Raw genomic sequence first — 15,061 nt, forward strand, 5'->3', positions numbered from 1 at the left:
TCCTCTGTGTTCTTTCTTCAGCGTTCTGCAGTTTTGATGAGCTATTCTTCTAAATCAACTTTGTGTCCTTAAATCATTGTCAACTACATCTATCTGCAAGACAAAAACTATACTGTAAATAGATCGCTAAAATTAACTTCACAAATCCAGCGACTAGTTGTTCTCTGGTATGGGCTGTCTGACAAAAGATCTGCGCAAATCCAGTTCTGGATCCAAGGCCTGGGCGGTTATGATATACTAATATATAGGCCTACTGGTACCCCATTGGTTATCTGTTATCAACAGATATTACTAAATTATTAGTATTTATCAGTAATTTTATATTTAGAGTAACTTGAAGTTAGTCTTAAGTGTAAAGTTGATTTAAAAAAAAAAAAAAACTATTCGTTGTCATTGTTGAACAGGTTAAATAAATTCTATTTTTATTGTACATAATGTTGTGATGCTTAATTCACTTGTGGTGTTTGTTTTTTGTTGTTAATTTTATTTAGAAAAAAATATAGAATTTTAATATCAGCCAATTACTGACCATTGGTTATCTATTTATTGATGCGAACTACTGAGCTAAATCTAAAATGATACTGAAACAAAATAAATATACTGTTGACATGAACTGCAATGAAAATGAAATTTTAAACTGAATACTAATTTTGTAATCCTGGTGTTCATCTGAGCATCTTTATTTTGTATCATTTCACGTAATATTTAATATCACTTCATCTTCATTCAGAATAATTTTCCTGATATTAATATAGCGCCAGTACAACAGCCCTGAGGTCCAACATTCTGTTTAGATTTTTCTGTTTCCCGCTTGGTTGCCTTTTGAGATGGGCTCAGACCCGTATCCTGTCCAGAACGTTTCGAGCTTTGTAGTCACGCAGACCCGTGTCTGAGGTTAAACGGTCAGCGCATCCCATGACTTTAATTTTTCCTTGTCCCAAATGAATCACTGATTAAAATAGTCTTGTGTAGACCAAGTACCTTAGGGTGACATGTCACCTACTGTCTACTTTGTGTCTCATTGCTAGTTAGAATCTAATAACAGTCATTTCTCTAATGCTTGTTTTTGTGTTCACCACATTAAATCTGTAGTTGTGTACTTGTTCTGTGTTGTCCTGCAGAAATGGGTTTGAAATCATGGCCTTTTCCTACCATTTGTCCTTTTACCCACACCGACAAAGTTTAACCTGGTCTGTTCACTCTTAGGAACCTGTTACCAATCAGCCATGTGTGTATAGAAGATGGTGAGAAGCCCATGGTCCTGTTGCCCTATATGAACTGGGGAAATCTTAAGCTTTTCCTGCGTCAATGTAAGCTTGCTGAGGCCAACAACCCACAGGTGAGACTATTTATTATTTAAATGCCATTTGTGCTTTGAGGTATTGGGCAAAAATAAAATATACTACTCATAACTGCCACAACAAGCTTGATCTTGAATGCAAGACAAAGTCTATCAAATCCAATTTATATGTATGTATGTATTTGTGTGGATGTTTCTCTTTGTGTGTATAAAATCTCAAATCAAAGAGAGATTTGATAGAGGTGTTAAACTGGTTGGTTTATTTAACATGCAACATTTAAACTGCATCCATGTTTGCGCAGAAAGTGATTTTTTGAGTAGTGTAAATTCAGCTAATACTAAGTAGCGCAGTGACACTCCTGCTGTTAGCCATAAATCAATCCGAGGCAGGTGTTTATATTAGAGACCCTCCAGCAGAATACCTGGATTGTTCAGATAATCTTGATTTAATTACTTTCTTCTGAACAATGAATTCATTGTGCAGATCCTCAATCAACCTTGAGTGATCTTTCTATGATAGGTGCTTTACAGTAGTGTACTGTTCACAATCGAGCCTTTGTGATGTTAACCCTGGGCAGTCTTTCAATCAGCTGCCACTGAACTCTCTTCAAAGGCAAGACTCTACATACTCTATATTCGATCAGTCAGACCAGTGTATTCGTAAAATGGTTAGCTGGGTGCTTTAAGCTATCAATTTTTCCTCTTCAAGTCCAAGCTTGTTGTGACAGTGCTGTTATACTTCCTGCCTCAATGTACAATTTTTTTTTTTTTTTTTTTTTTTTTTTTTTGGAAAAAACATTTTTTTTTTTTTTTTTTTTTTTTTTAGATAATTTACTTCATTTTGGACATCGAATGTGAATGATTTATTTTAGTTTTTACTGCCAAAATTTTCACCTTTCACCTGAACTGAATCTTTTAGCTGTATGTCTGTTTGCTGCCTTCTAGGGGTGTGCAAAACTACATACTTTAAAAATGGCTCTGTGTGAATGACAAGTCAGTCTTAAGGAAGCACTGTATGATTAGGCTGGTTTAGGGTCTTGTACCCTGTCCACCAGATGTTGATCAAACAACTGGACTGAGCCAGACTGAATGGAGCAGTATGCAAGAGCACTTGAGACCCGTTTTAAAAAGTTAACACACTAGGGAAGCACAGCATATATCGACTAAAATGTTTGTCTGCACATAGACCAGCATTTAATAAAATAAATAAATATAAATGACTAAATGCTTGAATGCAGAGGAATCAAATAAATCGCTTATAGATTTTTTGCATTAACTGTGCATGATGTATTGGGGCTGTTCTATGTTGTATATACAAAACCAATCAGAAATGTGAGGTAGGTATTTTGTTTTTGTTTTTTTTTAGATGCTTTTATCCCGCAAGGACACATAATGTTGATCAAATATAGCAGTAGAGACCTGATGTTGATACAAAGGTTTTCTATTTCAAAAAAATGCTGTTCTTTTGAATTGTTCTACTCCTAAATTAGAACTGAAAAAAAAAAATGCATCACTGTTTTCACAAAAATAGAAAGCAACACAACACTGTTAATAGTAATAATTTTTTCTGGAGCACCAAATCATCATATTAGAATGATTTCTGATGGATCTTGTGGCACTGAAGACTGGAGTAATGGCTGCTAAAAATTCAGCTTTGCCATCACAAGAAGAAATTACAATTTAAAATGTCACAACAGAAAACAGTCTATTTACATTATAATAATATTCCACAATATTACTGTATTTTTGATTGAATAAACACAGCCATGGTGAGAATAGACTTTTAAACTATTGTACATCTACATATTTATATATATATATATATATATATATATATATATATGTGTGTGTGTGTGTGTGTGTGTGTGTGTGTGTGTGTGTGTAATGTATATATATGTATGTGTATATAATAAAAAAAATCCTGTTTTTGACCTTTGCAGTCAAATTAATATTTTCCATATTTTACATAAAAAATGTGATGCTTAAATTCACTTGTAGCATTTTAAAACAGCTGATTTTTGTTTTTAGCATTTTATTTATTTATTTTCAAATATACACTGTAACATTGGCCATTTATTGGGTTTTGGTCGTAAAATAATTATCAGCTTATTAGTATTTTAATATCGGTGCATTTCTAAATGAAACAAAATCATTGCTTTTGAGTGATTTGCAAAGAGGAATAAATTTGAGTTTTGACTTCTCAAAGGGGTTAAGCATGTTTACAGTCATACACTTGCTGTAAGACTGTTGGCACACTAAATCCCTCTTTCAGAGAAGTTACGTGTCTAAATTGATCCCCCTTAAGGCATGACAGCTAAAAAGAAAAGGTTGAGACACTCATTGACCCATCCCTACCTTCGATGTACTACATTCTCTCTTTCAGTCTAAATCACTAACCAAATTCACACAGAACAAACAGGAATGAGCATGCACCATCAAAGTCATGTGACACCTGAATTTGTCATACACTGAAATTATTTTTTTCTAAAGCCTTGTGTGTAGTCCATCTAAAAAGCCTTTCATTTAGAGAATATTGTTATGACCTTGTCATTTAGCACCCAGAGTTTTTTGTTGTGTCTGATTTAAGATTATACAAGGATGAGGATGCCTAAAGTTGAGCCACTCCCTCTAAAGAGTTAAAGCGTTAGTGTTTGGCTTTACATCTAGGTGCAGAAAATGTTTATGTTTAGTGAGGTAACTATCATTACATCAGACTTCAAACTCTTCATACCATATGAGATTCAACAGAGGAACTTGTTGCTCCATCAAGTCTGGTTTCCTAAGAGGTGAGCCGTAACCACGAGCATCTGTGTACCCACTTGTCATGTGTCCCGCTTTTTGTGTCTCTTTTTTGGTTTCTCTTGCTGGACCTCTCTTATTAAAATGTACAAAATTTCTTAGACTCCCAGTGACCCTTACGATGTCTTCTTGGTCACATAATCATTTGGTCCACTCTCTCTTGTTTTACCCACAAAGGCCATCTCTCAACAAGACCTGGTCCACATGGCAATACAGATTTCATGTGGGATGAGCTATCTGGCACGGAGAGAGGTTATTCACAAAGACCTTGCTGCCAGAAACTGTGTGTAAGTGCCGTCTGACCCCACGGTCTCCCACTATTTACCATTTTACATCAACTGTCCTTCACGCAGGAGTATACAGCTGCACCAAGTGTTACATATTGGCATTGGCTATAAAAAAAAATATATAATGTATAGTCTAATAGTCATTATCGCAATTATTATGATAATGACTGTTCAGATGTGCGTTATCCCATTTATGTCATTGATAATTACCAAATAAATAAACATATGAAATACTGATTTGATCGTAAAGCATTTAATTTGTATATATTTATTTATTTATTCTCTCTATGCATTCTTTACCATCCGTTAGCATTAACATGTATATTTTGTTTAGATGTCTTATATCTCAAGATTTGTATTTATTTATTTATTTCTTTTTGTAGAATTGATAACAGTATGCAAGTGAAGATCACAGACAATGCACTGGCCCGTGATCTCTTCCCCATGGACTACCACTGCCTCGGAGACAATGAGAACCGACCTGTTCGCTGGATGGCTTTGGAGAGTTTGCTTAACAATGACTTCTCTAGTGCCAGTGATGTGGTAAGAGTTGCTGCTCCTTTTTTGCCTTTTTTGCAACAGGCTTTAACATGCACTCACATAATATTTTGTTTCATACCAGCAGCAGGTGTTCTCTAATTTATAAAAACTAATGTCATACACTTTTAGTATTTTTCATTTTATTTTTTTGGCACTGGTAAAACCACTATAATTTTTAACTAAGGTTCTGCACTCTCATTCATAGGCTCTCAGATTGTGTCCCAAATCCTGGTAACAGATTTAAAATTGTGTAACTTCTTTGACGTCATACTGTCTGCTCCATCATTCTTTGTTACTGCTGACGCTTCAGGTGCCCATGAACATGTTGAGGCCTGTGATGTCAGCTGTGTGCAGCAGTAACGCAGTTAACACACATTTGAGTTTCCCTAATATGTTTATGTTCAGAATAATAGTGCTGTAATAGGTGTACAGTCCAGTTTCTAAGAATTTCACAAGTCTGCAAATGTGTGTAGTGCAAAGTAATGGGAAAGTTCACTCAAAACTGAAATTTGTCACCATTTGCTTACTCTCACATCATTCCAAACTTTAAAGACTTTCTTTTATCAGTTAAACAAATGAATGTTTTTACTGAAATGTGACAGTTTTCTGTTTCTCCATTGCAAGACCATTACGCCAAACTTAAGTGCTTTACAGAGTTCATAAATATATTGTAAAAAAAAAAAAAACATCTTCTGAAGAGAAATGATCGCTTTATATGAAGAACAGATTTAATTTAGGCTTTTATTCACATATAAATAGGATCAACACACATACATGGAGCACATCAAATATGGTAAAGGAAGCTCAGACATGCTTGCTTGATGCACGAGAACCAGTGAGGTTTGTTCTTGTGTCTTATGCAAGAACCAATAAGATTTGTTCTTGTGCATAAAGCAATAAAGGGTCAACTATTCTATTCATATTGATTACTTTTATAATGTCTTGTTGATGCTTGTGAAGCATCAAAGTTGTGGTGTAATGGACTTTCAGTGGAGGGACATTAATGTCTGAGATTTCATGAAAAATATATTAAAGAGGTCATATGACGTTGCTAAAAAAGAACATTATTTTGTCTATTTGGTGTAATGAAATGTGTTTATGCTGTTTAAGGTTCAAAAAACACATTTTCCACATACTGCACTGTTGTTTCTCCTCTATGCCCCGCCTTTTTGAAACCGCGAGGTGTACGCTGATTGGCCAGCTATCCAGTGCGTTGTGATTGGCCGAATACCTCAAGTGTGTGATGGAAATGTTACGACCCTCACCATACTGTGATGTCGTGTCTCGGTGCGACATGACAAAACCAATAAAACCCATTACAAACGAGGCATTTGTTGCTTCCAGTGGAGACATAATTACTGATTATAGTAACTTAAACTGTGTTGCATTGCGCCGTGTAAACATATAACCATGTCTGCATTTGTTATCGGAGAAACGACAAACAACAAGCACTACTTTACACTGCTCAAAACTGGCGTTTGAATCATCATCAATCATCAAATTCTTTACATATGAAAACATACTTACAGACTGTCAGAACAGCCGGCATTGTAGTCTACTCTCCCAGGTTCAGGAAATAGTCCTCTGTAAAATGCATTGCACACATCTGAATATTTGGGTTGAACTGTTCTGGGACAGTGTTGTAAATATAGCTTAACCACTGAGTTCTAGTTGTGTCCTCTTTTGGAAGACCAAACAAAGTATTTTCACTTTCACAACGAAACACAGCGTCTCTACGACATAGTGGCAACAACAATACTACAGCGAGAATAAAAGTTATGCCACCTTTCTTTGCGTGAACATTTGATCTCATCTATTCATGAACATCTTGTAACACTCCAAACAGAAAGGCAAACTTCATCGCATCATATGACCCCTTTAATTTCTGCCTTGAAAAAAAAATGCATGGGGTCAAAACAACATGAAAGTGAGTAAATGACGATAGAATTTGCATTTTTGGGTGACCTATCCTTTTAAGCTAACTCAAGCATAGGAAGTGGCAACTCAAACCCCTGGCACATTTTTGTATTTCTGAGAGAAGTAAAGTTTGTCTGGCAACACACAATGTTCCCGTCTGTCTAACTCAAAGTACCAAGGAAAAAACCCACCCTAGAGAGTCAGGAAGTACTGAACGCCACATGGCCGCCTCATAAATAACACACCGGGCCAAAACCTGTCGGCGATCTGACCTCTGCATACCTTCAAACTAACAGAACAATAGTGGCTGGTGCTGCCCCCATGCCAGGAACAATTATTACGTTTTTGTTTCTTGGGCAATTGGAGCTGGTGATGAGCATGATGAGCTGGTATGGAAATTCACTCTTGTTTACTGGAATACACTGGAGAATCTTTTACTGTAAGGACCGGTAGTGCAAGATATCACCCACCCAGTGAGACATAAGACGAAATGCCAGATCACCAGTGGTCGTCAATGTCCACCTTGAGATGTGCCCAATTTCCCTCTCATAGCCTCTCAACAACCAACAAACAAAAAAAACACATTAAATGCTGACAACAACGTCTTTTTATATGTAAAGATGCCTGTCTGTTTTTAAATGTCTAGAAAGAAAAGATGGGCATGATTGTCTTTTAGTGAATAGGGAGGAGTAATTTAAAGTGTCTTCTGAAGTCAAGTGTGTGTCGCCTTCAAGCAACTTTTTATAGTCCTTTTACTGTTTAGCATTTTCTAGCACATCTTGCTGAAGGGCAGACAAATACAGAACTGTTTATAAAGTCACCCTATTGCACTGAAAGGAATGCAGCTTTTTATATCCAAGATTATTGACTGACATATAATCAACTTGATTGACAAGAATTTGATTTCTGACAAGAGCTGTAATTGCATTAATTTGCACTTAGTTTGTTTCATAGCTAGTGATGTAGAACAAACATCTTTATGCATGTTAAATGGGCATGGCTGCTTATTTTTTTTAGGTTTGAAGCGTCTTAAATGTCTCTGTGAACAAGCCGTGATTGTGTCCAAAATCAGTGGAATGAATCCAAATTTCCTTCTTTTGTGTTACTGGAATGCTTTGTGTTCAGAATGCTTCCAATTGCCCTAAAATGGCTTAAAGGGGACCTCAAGGGGTTTTATATTCATAAATATAATTTTGTTAAAATAAAATGAATAACAATAAAACAACTTAAAATCAATCACTTTAATTTATACATATTATATTTATTCTTATTTGGTTATTTTGACTTTTTTTCCCCTTCTCCCATCATCTATGAAACTCTAGAAAAAAAAAAAAAAACAAATGTCCTATATTAAGATTCTTATAGGAATATCTTTGTGCATTTAGATACTGATCTGTAAACACTATCTATTTGCAGACCTGCCAACCTGTACGCATTTTGCGTAGCAGCTACGCATTTTGACCTCAAAGTACGCTGTTTAGATTTGTCACTCTAAACTACACAAAAATCTAGTGACGCCCCTGTCTGTCCACGCACAGTATTCAAAACAAGCAACAGAGTTCAACCAATCAGAGCGTTTTTTGTTTGTTTTGCATTTAAATAGTTTCTGCGTTTTATTTCTCTCCTAGTCGCCTATAGTTTCAGTTCAAAGCAGCTCGCTGAGATGCTCGGACAGAAAGGCTGCGTGTGAGGCTGACAGAGATGCGCTGTTTAATGTGTTCGAGATGTGCTGTTTTCCTTAATGCATAACTTACATTTCACAGGTATATTCTACATCTGTAAATGTTTAAAAAGCCATGGAAATATTTCTTAGTCTGTGCTTTTTATTATTTTCATTTTAAGTTTAGTAACTATAACTTCTGCTTTAAAAAGATTATTTTTGTTTTTAGATTGCAATGTTACAATGTAATGTGATTTTAAAACTTTTTTGCACATAATATTTGCGTACATGCTTATATTCACTTTATTTGTTTAATCTAAATACAATATACAGAGATATATAGGCTACCGTATACCGCAAATCAGCCAAAAAATAGAGATTTTTGCTCTAATCGCCCAGGCCTATGCAGAAGTGTTTTTTTTTTTTTTTTTTTTTATAGCATTTAAAATAAATAAATAAATAAATAAATAGCAAAAATTAGCTAAACAGTTAAGGTAAACAGTAAAAAAACAGTAAACTGTTTACCCCCACTCCACCTCCTCTTAACCCCCGACCCCCACCCCCCGGCCCGCCACGCTGATGGTACTCCAAAAAATTGTCCAAGGTTGGCAGGTCTGTATTTGTTTACTAAATAAATGTCCGGCTCATGGGATCTCGTCACTTGTTGAAGGGAGGAATCATCTTTCTGTTTCAGTCGTTGTGCATCACTCAGACTGGTCTGAGCTCTTGTGTGTTGTTTCCCTACAGTGGGCTTTCGGGGTTTCTCTGTGGGAGCTGATGACCTTGGGACAGACTCCTTATGTTGACATTGACCCCTTCGAGATGGCTGCTTATCTGAAAGATGGCTACAGAATAGCACAGCCCATTAACTGCCCCGATGAACTGTGAGTTTGGTTCAAATATTTCACTTCTGTATTTTAATCATGTCCAAATAATTCTTTATTTAAAATAACTTCCTTTTCATGTACAGATTTATATTGCAAAATAAATAAACTCTGGTGAGTGTGTTACTGAGTGACTGGCAAAGCTCCCGAAGTATCAGTAGCAACGGCTTTCTTAAATCTTGATTAGTTTGTGAGGGAACTGACTGAACCTTTAGAAAATGAAATGGGACAGTTTGATCCGAATACAACAGATGCTGGCTGTCTGCACAATCTGAACCTTATCGGCATCCTGCAATAGCTAGGAAACAGGAGCCGTGGTGACCGGACCAGCCAGGATTTGCAAAGCAACAAGGGATGTTGATCATGTCAGTGTCCCAATCACAGCAAGATTATTGTCTTACGCACTCGCCGGAACAGTTTAGAGAATGCAGGAAAAGCTAATCAGCATTGGATCATAACTTTTCCCCTCTAGAGAATAAGCGATGAGTACGTGTTCTGCGGTTTGCCTTGTGTGTTGGAAAGCCTGAATAAAAATAAGGTGATCTCAACTTTCACTCAAGCCCTTTTCGAACGTTGCTGTCAGATGTAATAAAGAGCAATAAGTCTTGACAGACCAGCTTTTTCTTTGATAAATCTCCTTTGGCTTCATCAGTCACTGATCTAATAAAAGTAGATGTTTTGTTTATGTGAAGATGTTCTCTGTTTCAGATTTGCAGTAATGGCATGTTGCTGGGCCTTGGATCTGGAGGAGAGACCAAAATTCCAACAGCTCGTCCAGTGCCTCACTGAGTTCCACGCAGCTTTAGGGGCCTACGTCTAAACTTGCTCAAACCGGCCGAGTTGTTGAACAGCACTATTCCAGAGAGTGAAAGTTAATGCAGTGCCTTACTTTATAAAAAAAAAAAACACTAGCCATTTTGTAAAGTGCTTTTGTTTCATGCAGTATGAAATCTGGCTTTGTTTGGAAGATGTAGATGTTGGAGGTCTTTCTATCTTTTGTATATAACAGCTGCGTGAATATCAAGGACTATTTCTGATTCTCAAGAATATCATCCTCACTTGTTTGGAATGCTGGTATAAGAGTGTCCACAGGAAGCTGCTGATCTCTTTGCGTCACAAAGAAGCTTTTTTTTTCTTTTCATAATAGAAACGACAAGAAACTGGGAAATTTCCCTTTGGACATTTTAAATATTGCGCAGAGTAATCTGTACATATATTTTCAAAGACTTCAGTGAGAAGAGCTTCGTCTCATTAGGTCTCACTACATTAAGCCTTGCATTTATTTGATTTAAAAAGACAGTTTGGTGAGAAAACAGGTCTCCAATGCTCATCCTCATCCTGGGTACAGGCAATTGTTTTTTTTTTTTTTTTTTTTTTTTTTTTTGGGACTAAAGACGGTGGAGCCCTACAGCTGACTATAAGCTTTACCTCCTTAATTTCTGAGGTGGTCATGGAGGTCTGAAGCAGCATGTTGGGATCCTGCAAGTCAGTCTGGACTTTGGTACAAGGTTTTTTTCAGATTCCTAAAGTTTTTGATGTTTGACTGTTCTGTGTCAGAACAATGCCTTCCTTGTATGTTTAAATCTGTATGAATACATGGACAACAAAAGAAACACGAGTCACTGTGAATATTTGAAGTGTACGGCTAGACACCATTTTCAAATCCTTTGTTTTCAATCTATAGGCTCTTCTTTCTATCCTTGTGATCACTGCATGTTGACTTTTTTAAAGGGTTTTGTGTAAACTGAATTCATACCTATCAATTAAATGAGGCCTCTAAATAAAATGGGATCTCAGTTTTAGTGTTGGTGTTTGTTGCTTTTAATGCACGATTTGGTCTGGAGGATGGTTTTATCCCACATACAAACCTTTTCACCCCCTCTACATTCTTGGTACAATAGAAACATCTATTTTTAGTGATCAAAGCTGTTGTGAACTGTTCTGAATGGAACTATTTTGCAATCATTTCACCCCTACTCTGGTGTAATGAGAAAAGTGTTTTGCTCTTAATACTTAATAACATTGAGCGAGCAGCCAAAAGACTATCAGTATCTTGTGGTCTGGCCAACTACATATATGTGCAATCTTCAAATCACTTTTTTTTTTTTTTTTTTTTTTTTTTAAACTTAACTACTGATTCTATCAGTGGACTATGTTTGAGTTAGCAATTTGAAATGTTTTTATTGAATGCATTTCTGATGCCGTTTTGATATGAAGGAGTACACATCTGTTTTATGTAATGCTGTAATGGAAGGCTGAGTATGCTTAGTGTTAAATTGGAGTAGTGGCTTAGGAAGATTATCACCCTATTCAAAGATATTGTTCTCCTTTCCCTGGTTCTAACATGCTTCATTCTGTATTATATAGTTTAATCTTTGATAATGGTAGAAATATATTCAACAAAGGTGTCTTAAACTTATATAAAGGCATGCACACCTATCTACGTGCACAACATGCTGAGACAAAAATCACTGACACCATCTGTGACCTGCTCTCTTTGTCCTCTGGATATTAATGTAGAAATAGATAATGCTTCTTAAAAAAATGAATGTATCTTGTATAACTGACCTGTATTCTCATAGCCCTTCCTTTCTTTCTCCATGATAAGATTTCGAAAGAAGACAGTGGGGAGCGTTAACGTTTTGTTCAGGTACTAGCTTACAACGAGCTTTTTAAAAATGATTAACTGTTTTAAGTCAATGATCACTTGAATACTTATTCTAAAATTTCTGTATTCTCTCTTCTGTGCTGTCAATGTCACTGTGCTATTTACTTTATGTAGCATTTCATTTTAGTGGAGCTCTTAATGCACTTAAATTGATATTTGGGTAAATGAAAAATCAGTCATCAGTTACACTCCTTCACATCATTCCAAGCTTCTATGACTTTTGTTCATCTTTGAAACCCAAATGAAGGAGATTTTGATTTGTTTTTAATGAAAGCTGAGAGTTCTGTCTCCATTGAAATTCCACTCCCCAAAACTTCCACTCTTCTAAATGTTCATAAAGAGAGCATGCAAGAAATCTAAGATAAACAAAACAAACAGAACTTCATTGGATTGGTTCTTGCACATCAAGCAAGTACGATTGAGCTTTATCATATTTCATGTGCACTCTTTATGTGAGCTGATTAGTTATGGGTCAAAGAAGAAAAGAACACACACACAAAAAATAATACTATTAAAAGAATATTTAAGGTTCACAGCATGACCCCAAAATATTGATTTAAGTTATAATTAATAGTGCTGGGCGATATGGCCCAAAAAAAAAAAATAAAAATCAAGATATTTTCATATCGGTCGATATCGATAGCCTAATTATCAGATACATTTTAAATATTTATTTCTTTCAAGTTTAAAGGCAGATTTTTGCTCTTAAGTGAAAGCTGTAAAAACCAGACCATTAAATTGTGGTTTTAAACTGCTCTTTACGGTCAGAACCTGACAAACGCTTCATGTTTTTGAATTCTTTAAACTTGAGTTAGGATGCAGATGTAAATTTATGTTCATTGTCAAAAACAGTAACATCTGTAAAAATTGCAACAACCTCATTTTTATATGCTGAAATGTAAATATTCTTTATTCAAATTAATCATTGTTTTTCCATAGTAGCATACATTTAGATCATGGTAACCACACACATAGCACCTCAATCCCATGGGAAAAATGCAACTATATGGTTTCTAAGTATTTTTATGTGCATTTATACAAAATGTAGCTATATTTTTCAAATAGCTTATATAGCAAAAATACTGTAATTTGGCTACATTCCATTACTCTTAACAGATTTATTAGCCTATATGTCTACATTAATATTATAATAAAATTCGATATGAATATCCCACATTTCTGCCACAACACTATAGTGCAGCTAGTGTTACTAAATCCACGGTAAATGAAGGCGATTTGTAGATTAAAAACCCTTTTGACTGTCTCTTGCGCGCAGTTTCTCCTGTTTGTCTGCACTGTTTCATCGGGCTTTGAACTAGTTCTTCACACTGGATCTCACAGCGCTGTTTAGTGCTCGCGTGACAGACTTAACGCGCAAAAGCATCAGTTCTAGTGAGCTCCGTTTGAACTTTGAGTCGAGCGCATAAATGATGCTCGTGTGGCGCGCTTCACATGAGTAGCACTGTTTCGTTCCGATTATCCAACTCTTGTTATCGTTTTATCGAGGAAATTATATCACGATAAGTATCGTTTTATCGCCCAGCCTAATTAATAACTTTAAATCGTTATTCTTTGTCATTATCTTTAAAACCATAGGTTTTAAACATTTATCTATCTTTTTTATTTATTTATTTTAATGTTACAATAAAAGTACCATTTTATAGAATGGCAGGAAATTGTCTAATATTTAAGAACTATAAACTCATTTGCTGAAGCACCACAATTAAATCTGTTCATCATAGAAAGTAGTGGTGTCTCTTCAGAAGACTTTAATTAAATTGATCACATTTTACAGTGTTTTATGAACTTTTTGAAGCATGAAACCTTTAGGGGAATTGACTTTCAACCAAGGCACAAAAATCTCAGGTTTCATTAAAATATCTTCAGTTGTGTTTCAAAGATGAGCAAAAGTCTTTGTTTATTATTAATATTTTCCTGCAGAACACAAAATAAGATATTTAGAAAAATGCTGAAGCCTAAACAACATGGACCTCGCTGACTTTTTGTTTTATTGTGTTCCACAGAAGAAAGTGAGTCATACAGGTTTGGAACAAAGTGTAATAAATGATTAAATAAATGGCACATCTTTTGTTTTTGAGCAAACTATCCCTTGAGAATAACTCTGTCATAATGGCAGTCTAAGCACTTCTTGGAAACTTGTCAGAAAAGAACAATATTACAACAATGTTTTTCAATGAGGTGTAGATGTGATGTAACATTTATGGCTGCTTCAGTGCGATTTCTTGTGTCAAATGTTACTCATTTCCAAGATTTTTGTTTCACTTGAATACAGAAGGACATATGGAACAAGGAAGCCTATTAAGGGAAGGTCAAACCAGAATTCTTAAAAGTGAAAAACCACTAAAGGTTGATTATAAAAAGTAAAATAAAAAATATAAATTATGTTTTTTTTCAATATAACTTGCAACTTAAGTCTGGAAGTCCCAAAATGCATGTTTATTACGCATTTTGGGAGAAACATTAAATGAATAAGGTAAGAAATTATATTTCAATATTCCTATGAAATATTAGATATTATTATTAAATATGCAAATTAGATACAGTATATAGTTATATTGTATATAATGGGAAAACCCTCTTAGGGACATTTTACACACGAAAAAAAAAATGGTATATACAATTATCCTGGTATATATTTCATAACAGTTGAGAATCATCTTTATACAAAGTTTGGTAAAAAAAACAAAAACATTAAACCTTAAAAAAACGGGTTTTTTTTGTTGTTGTTGTTGTTGTTGTTGTTGTCGTTTTATTCTTGCCTATTTATGGTCATTCAAGTCTTTTATTTATTTATTTATTTATTTTTTTAAAAAAGTCCTGATGTCCTCTAAAGGACATAGCATAACATATTAATAAAATATAATTTTTTGTTTTATTTTTCTTATGCTCTAAACAATATAATGACATGAAAAAAAAATACTAAATTCACACACATACAAAAAATTCCTGGGTCTCAGGAGGATAAGCCTTGCAGGACTTTGACCC

General features: G+C 35.1%; 1 protein-coding gene across 4 annotated transcripts in view; it reads left to right on the top strand.

Annotated features, from left to right (window-relative positions):
- The window catches only part of LOC109069073 (tyrosine-protein kinase RYK-like), a 47,656-nt gene extending 36,467 nt beyond the window's left edge, over positions 1 to 11,189 (top strand). For all 4 annotated transcript variants that reach the window (XM_042758236.1, XM_042758238.1, XM_042758237.1 and 1 more), the window contains 5 exons: positions 1,207 to 1,339; positions 4,277 to 4,386; positions 4,770 to 4,929; positions 9,251 to 9,387; positions 10,096 to 11,189. In XM_042758236.1, the coding sequence (XP_042614170.1) occupies positions 1,207 to 1,339; positions 4,277 to 4,386; positions 4,770 to 4,929; positions 9,251 to 9,387; positions 10,096 to 10,207 (652 nt within the window). In that variant the 3' untranslated portion in view covers positions 10,208 to 11,189. The remainder of the gene's footprint in view (positions 1 to 1,206; positions 1,340 to 4,276; positions 4,387 to 4,769; positions 4,930 to 9,250; positions 9,388 to 10,095) is intronic.
- The last annotated feature ends 3,872 nt before the right edge of the window (positions 11,190 to 15,061 follow it).

This window comes from Cyprinus carpio, chromosome A6 (genome assembly GCF_018340385.1).
Source record: "Cyprinus carpio isolate SPL01 chromosome A6, ASM1834038v1, whole genome shotgun sequence".
Taxonomy (NCBI): Eukaryota; Metazoa; Chordata; class Actinopteri; order Cypriniformes; family Cyprinidae; genus Cyprinus; species Cyprinus carpio.